The sequence below is a fragment of the Argentina silus genome (genome assembly GCF_951799395.1).
Source record: "Argentina silus genome assembly, chromosome: 15".
Lineage (NCBI taxonomy): Eukaryota > Metazoa > Chordata > Actinopteri > Argentiniformes > Argentinidae > Argentina > Argentina silus.
In genome coordinates, this window is record NC_139669.1 from 1,342,672 (window position 1) to 1,349,699 (window position 7,028).

Genomic DNA, 7,028 nt, shown 5'->3' on the forward strand with positions numbered 1-7,028 from the left:
AGACTGTTCCTTTCTACGCAGTAATCCAGTCAGCGCACTTAATTGCAACTCATTATAACGCCACATAGGGGAGGTAGAACCAAACGGATATCCCGATCTTGGCCAGGGCAAGGGAAATGCGAATTTACCGCATTGATTACCACTCTGTAGTACCACAGGCCCATCTATCACCAGTGGTGCTGTAAATCATAATCAATGATTATAAATAGAACGAAAAATACTGTTTTCATTTTTTATTTGGTTAACCACAACACCTAATATCTGCTCACTTGTCACCTGAGCCTATTGGATCGGTCTTGGTAAATAGAGACGTTTTGAAATTAACGTTTTGTTGTTCATATTGTGCCTTACCACTTTCCTACCTATTTGTTGTTTATTAAGTGGTTACTGGGTCGACTCCACAAACAACCTGATCGGTCTCATTTATGTGGGCCTAGGCTATACTAAATTAATGTACATCAGCTTTCACAATTAAGCAGGTTCCTTGGTCATTACAGTATGGTAACAAGCATCGATATATGAACAGTATAACTCTATGGCCACAAACGTAGTTATATTATATAAAGCCAGCAACGGTTTCACATTGCCATATTGGCTGTGAACAACCTCTTGGAATGGGTAGTTTTACAAAAACAAAGTCTAAGCAAAATGGATTAAAAGGTAGAGTAACGGTATAACTTTCTGATCATGATCTATGTTATCATGCATGTGGCGCAAAAGGAGGACGGACTGGCATAATGTAGTAATAATGTAGTAGTGACTACAGCTCCCATAACGCCACAAGAAACTCACCGCACCTTCAACGGGAACCGGGCGGAGCTTGTGAACGTTGGCGCGTCGGTGGGTAGTTGGTGGGTAGTGGATAGAGTCAGAACTGTTTGACAGAAGGATGAGCTAGATAAGGGGCGGGGGTTTAGAACACAGCCACTTGTGTATGAGTTGAAATTGAACTTTTTTTCTGTCGCCTACAGTTTTTGTGTGACCGGCGCAGCGAGTTGTCTCGCATGCGACGAACCCTCCTGAAAGACACAGCAACAGGGCATAGTAAAGGATGTCGCGGACTACTCCAGCCCGGTGCCCGGGGAAGCACGACTAGCCCCGCACACCGCAACGCGGAAAATATTGAAGAGGGAGAGAATGCGAATGGTTAGAAGAAATCGAATTCAAACGAAATGGAAACAATGTAGCATTGCTGCGGCATTCCATATAGCTAGGAGGACTAGGGTAGAACATAGATAGCTAGAGAGCTAGATAGCTTACTAAAAGATACATGCAAAGTTACTCATCAGAAAAGCTCAAAGAGAGCCTGTAAGTTAGCTGGTTGAAACGGAACTAGTTTGTCGGTGTCTCCAGATACCAAAGAAGACGTGAAACGCTGCAGTATGCTCCGGAGAAGACTGAACCGCTTGGTATGTATGACAGCATCACATGGCTAGCCAGCCCGCCGCCCGGCGACTGCTAGTACTGGTAGTACGGTCCCATCCACACTTATGCGGCATGTTGGGTAACCAGACTAATGCAGTCGAGAATAGTCACTTACTTATATGAATCAGCCGCATCTTGCTAAATCTGTCGCAACATTTACTCATATAAACGCGCTCTCAGACTAGTTGATGAGTAATGACACTATTCAGCTTTGCTGCCCATAATGAAAGCATGCTAGCAGCTAGTAGAATTTCCATAACGGTCAGCTAGTAGCTTTCTAATTGAGTAAATGTTGGTAAAAATGTGAATGTTACAGCTAATGATTTCTAGGCTGATATAACCTGTATTTCATTGATGTATTGTGTTATACATGTGTAGTAACGAAACGAAGTGTTCCAGCTGACCACAGAAAGCTGCCAACTATTCTCTGCTAGCTAAGTTCCTGGTAGCCGACCGCGAGCGCTGCTGGATGAGTCACGCGCAATTTCAATGCAAATAAGGCCACTGCCGGATGCTGGACGTGTGTTCTGGCAGGGCTTGTACTTCTGTAGGACTTGTACTTCTGTAGGACTTGTACTTCTGTAGGACTTGTACTTCTGTAGGACTTGTACTTCTGTATGACTTGTACTTCAGTATGACTTGTACATCAAAGATACTCGATGTTTACCTCCTTCAACTGTGAGGACCTTGTGTCAGGGGGTGAAGTTAAGGGTAGTACAGTGCTTTCAACTTCAGCCTATAACTTCAGCCTTTTCTCAAAAAAGTTGAGTCGACTGTTTTATCTTGATCTCTGTCGTTCATATCTGCAAGTTGTTGTTCCTGTTTGTGATTGTGGTGCAGTAGAGAGAGATGCACTATCTAGTCCAGCTATTTTGGGCTCCTGTTATTTTAGGGGGATGAAAGTCGCTCATCAGTCTTCATTGCAACACTTCATGATTGTCAGTGAATTTCAGCCATACTTTTCATTCTGCCCATTAGAGGTTTTACAGTCATTAAATCATTGGGAGTTGATGGGCTCCCATGAAAGAATGAGACCTGGACCGAGCCTCTGTCCACAGGCACCGTCAGAAGACCCCGTAAATGAACGCTGAACCATTTTACTGCCTTTTTATAGTCCTACCCTCCAGTAACCTGTTGTCACCATTACGTTGAATCCTCCAGAGTCAATGTGAGCAGTATAGATACCGCCAGTGAATGAGGAAGAGCCATATAATAATTATGCAGCCTGACCCTCTTCCCAGCCCTCTGTTTAAGTGTTGCCAGGTCAGCGTATTCCTCCTGCCTCCGGAGCTGTGTGCTCCTGTAATTTCTTTTTTGTGTGAGCTGTAAATAACATTTTGTGTGGAGCAGCCAGCCACACTGTCATTGATGCGCATTGTGCAGTTATCTTAGGCTCTAGCTTTCTGCCTCTACATTTTCGCCACCCTCCCTTAGCAGAGAGAGAGGGAGAGGGAGAAGGAGAGGGAGAGGGAGGGAGAGGGGGTTTGAGGAGGAATCATGAGCTTCACTCTCCTTATGATGTTCTGACTGTGCCGCTGAAACCCTGAGTGTCTTTGGAAAGTCATTAAAGATGGCAGTGGCAGTGGGTGGTGCTGGGCTTTGCGTCAGGCAGGCAGAGGGAAGCTCCAGAGGTTGGAATGCTCTGACAGGAATGCACAATCGCGGAGCGGTCTTTGATGTTCTCTCATGGCCTTGAAGGCATCAGGCAGCGTGATCTGCGAGAGGTGGAGCCTGGCGGAAATGTGATAGTCTTCATTTTGGAAAACCCTGCCACTGACTGCGGGGGGGAACAATATCATGGATGGACACAAAGGCATTCCATCCGCCAGTCTGGTCCCCAGTAGTTACCTTTCCTGTTCTATGGTGGCCGCCTGTCCAGTGCTCCTACAGGGTGGGTCGGTGGAGTCAACAATGCTACTCTCCATCTCTCTCTCTCTCTCTCTCTCTCTCTCTCTATCTCTGTGATGTCTGTGCAGCTAGGTCTGTCATGAGCAGGTTTAAGATCAAACAGTATTTCGTGAAAATGATATGTTCCAAAGCGATGATCCTGTTGTTGCGGTCTGAGTTTTTCATTCATGAAACATGCATTTGAAGCAGTTAGAAAATCACAAGCTTTTTCTTCTGGAGCGTTTCATTTAGATTGTGTTACGTAAACACTCCACAGGGCTGTTACCCCAGATACACTATGATGGGTTTTTTTTCCCCTCCTCTTTTACCGAAAAGTTCAATTTAGTCCGTCAAAATAGAAAATAGACGCAACTTTAGTGCAGGCTCTGATGTTCTCTTAGGGAACATCATAGTGATGCAGGCGTTTGAAGTCCACCCCTGAAGAGATCTAACGACGGAGCTCGTCGGGCTCACCGCCTGGCTGTGTTAACACTCGGTGGCTCGGACCAAAAAAACAACAACACTGCAACCGTTTGATGTGAGAGTGAAAGCAGTTTCGTTCCCCCAGTTCACACCACCTATCTCGGTTGTGGTTTGAGGTCCATCTAATCGGATGGGCTGGTGCAGGTGCAAGTATTTTCAGCGGGGTTGTTTGAGTGCTTTCAGACATGCTCAGGATGCAACACTATCTTGGATGCAACATGCTTACTCTCGCTCTCCCTCTCCCTCTCTCTCCCTCTCTCTCTCTCTCTCTCTCTCTCTCCTCTCTTTCTCTCTCCTCTCTCTCTCTCTCTCTGTCCTCAGTCTGTCCATCCTGCTGCAGGTTGACACACTGACTGTGCAGGGGCTTGCCTGTCTCAGTCCTGCTGTAACCTAAGTGCTAATAAGCAGGCCCTTGCCTGGCAGGGGATATTGTCTCGTATCAGGCCTTTTTATGCAGGTGTGCATGTCAAACAGATTGTGAAAGCCCCTGGGCGCTGTGAACCTGTCTCTCCAGTCTACCGAGACCATCCACAGTCAACACACACACACACACACACACACACACATATTTTCCCATGATCCTCTTTACACATAAACAGCCATCACTAACTGCAGTCTCTTGCGTTTAAAAAAAAAACTGTTCAGTTATGGTTCTTCGGTGGGAGATATTTTCTTCTTTCTTGTCAGCCGTAGCAGAAGTTGTATTTGTTAAGCTTTGACAGCACCATCTGCCCTATGTGTGTCCATAGGGTCCCTGCGAGCTACTTGGGTCCATTTTTAAGCAGCCAGTAAAAAGCTCCCTCCACTCCACTGCTGTCCTGTCTCCCTGCTGAGGCGCCTGGTTTGAGACACTCTTAATGGCACATTCAGCCTGGTCTTTACTGACAGTCAGCATTAAGGTCCATCTTCCCAACGTGCTGTTAGATGGCATCATTGCTAATGGTCTTCACCACCTGTTACAGAGTTACAGTAGCCACTGCCAGGTGATGACAGGGACGAGAAGCGTCAGACTGTGGCTCTCCGTGGGGGGGTGGGGGGTTGGGGGCGGGGGGTTGAGAGTGCATTGAGAGGCCACAGTCCATACAAGGCCTGCCCTGCCGTGTGATTTATCAGGGCCGTTTCATCAGGAGAGCTGCGTATTGATTAGAAATGTGCTCCGTTTTGCCGCCATTAGTCTTGTGCCCCGAACTGGCTGGCGGACAGAAGTGCTTACTCTGACTCTCTCTCTCTCTCTCTCTCTCTCTCTCATCTCTCTCTCTCTCTCTCTCTCTCTCTCTCTCTCTCTCTCTCTCTCTCTCGACCCAGTAATGAAAGCCCAGCCACAAGAGCTCATCTGCACCACACAGCAGGATAATAAATACATTTAGAATGAGGTGGGACTGTGGAGGTGGTGTGTGAGGGGGATAAACTGTGGAGGTGGTGTGTGAGGGGGATAAACTGTGGAGGTGGTGTGTGAGGGGGATAAACTGTGGTTAGCTGATGGGACAGGCTGATGGGACAGGCTGATGGGGCACCTGCGTGACTGAACCCAAGGAAATGGAGGGTGGGGGGGGGTAGTTTTACCTGTTTTAACCTCCTTGTGCACTCTGGAAATGGAGGGGGTTGGAGGAGGAGGAGGAGGAGGAGGAGGAGGAGAGAGAGTGGTTGACAACCGTAGGTGCGTAGTTGCTTTTTGTGGCGATTTTTCCATCTCCGTCTTAAAAAAAAAAAAAAAAAACGAGCCTGAATTCTCAGTTTGTAGCTTTAAATTATTCAACTCCACTTCATGTATTTTAAATTCTCCACACAACGCTCCTCCTCTGCTGCCACGTGCGCCGTCGTCAGGCCACCGGCACTTAAAACGCGTTCTCGTCATCCATATATTTATAAAGGCTCATCCAGAGATTTCCCTGTGTCCTGCTCCAGCGTCACCCAGGGAGCGTTCGCATGAGATGGGAATAGATGTGTGGGAATATGTTTTTGCCTATGCATGCTTGTCTGAGGAGAGGGTGGGTGGGTGGGTGGCGGTGGGCGGGTGGCGGCGGGGGGGGGGAGGGGGAACAAGCAGCACAAATGTGTCGTCATCCTAGTTTTCAATATCACTTTTTTACCACTTGAAACAATACTCGCTGACACAGGAACCTCAGCCTCCTAGCTAACATTTAACAAGAAGATGCTGACACACACACACACACACACACACACACTCGAGCAGAGCCCAGTTAAACAACAGCCCATGATGATTACCTCCACAGCAAACTCATGCTGGGGCAGGCCGGCATCATTCAGCCACAGGGAGAAAAATGAGTCTCTTAACTGTGGTCACGAATGAGTGGTAGGGAAGGCAGAGCCCCCCGCTCCAACCAAGCATGGCCTCAGCACGGAGGACGGAAGGACGGAAGGAAGGAAGGAAGGAAGGAGCCATTGATTTTTGTTGATAAAACTGCCCCCCCCCACCCCCCTAAATGCAACTTAGGATAATTAATTGAATGGCAGTTACAGTCAGCATAGCTTGGTGCATTATAAAAGATAATGACATCAGAAGCGCTGCAGCCGAGATGCAGATTTTTTAAGCTTGTCAGCATTTAGATGCAAATATTCTCCATCCCGCCATATCGCATGGCTCCCTCTCCTCTCCTCTCCTCTCCTCTCCTCGCCACGGAGACGGGATGAAAGCCACCGCGCTGGTGAGCAGGTTAGTTTAGTCATAGCCAGCACAGTCGAGCAAACGAGAAGGTGCACACCCTGCATTATACTGTAGTAGTGCACCTGAACCAGCCTCCTGCCACCCCCCCCCCTCAGTCTGCATGGGGAAAACCATACTCCAGTAATGGCCATGCTACTTTAAATTCAAGTCTTTAATTATAGATTAAAGTGTGACTGGTGCTGCTTGAAATATGCTCCCTTTTCCCGGTCTTTAAATATGAAGTGTGGAGATTTTCTCTTAAGACCCTGGAGAATAATTCACTGATGTCTCCCCCCCCCCCCTGTACTCAGGAAGGCTACTGGGCTGGAGGTCTGTGGACTGTAGCTCAGGCTGCAGGGAGGTTGAGTTGACTAAGAGGTGCCTTGCCTTCTTCAATCAGTTCTGCCTCTGTTGAAAAGGCCGGGAGCACTATGAATTAGTGACAAAAATAACTAAACGTTCAAAACTGGGAATGTGAACTGTTGGACAAATAGGTCCCAGCCTCAAGTGAGAGGTTTTGATTGGGACTGAAGGGGAAAGACAGATGGCACATTTTGACGATTGGTAT

The 7,028-nt window shown here is 47.5% G+C and overlaps 1 protein-coding gene across 4 annotated transcripts in view; it reads left to right on the forward strand.

The window, feature by feature from the left end:
- Nucleotides 1-888: 888 nt before the first annotated feature.
- atp11c (ATPase phospholipid transporting 11C (ATP11C blood group)) overlaps nt 889-7,028 on the forward strand; it is a 39,300-nt gene continuing 33,160 nt past the window's right edge. For all 4 annotated transcript variants that reach the window (XM_083686735.1, XM_083686737.1, XM_083686738.1 and 1 more), the window contains exon 1: nt 889-1,409. In XM_083686735.1, coding sequence (XP_083542861.1) covers nt 1,383-1,409 — 27 coding nt within the window. In that variant the 5' untranslated portion in view covers nt 889-1,382. The remainder of the gene's footprint in view (nt 1,410-7,028) is intronic.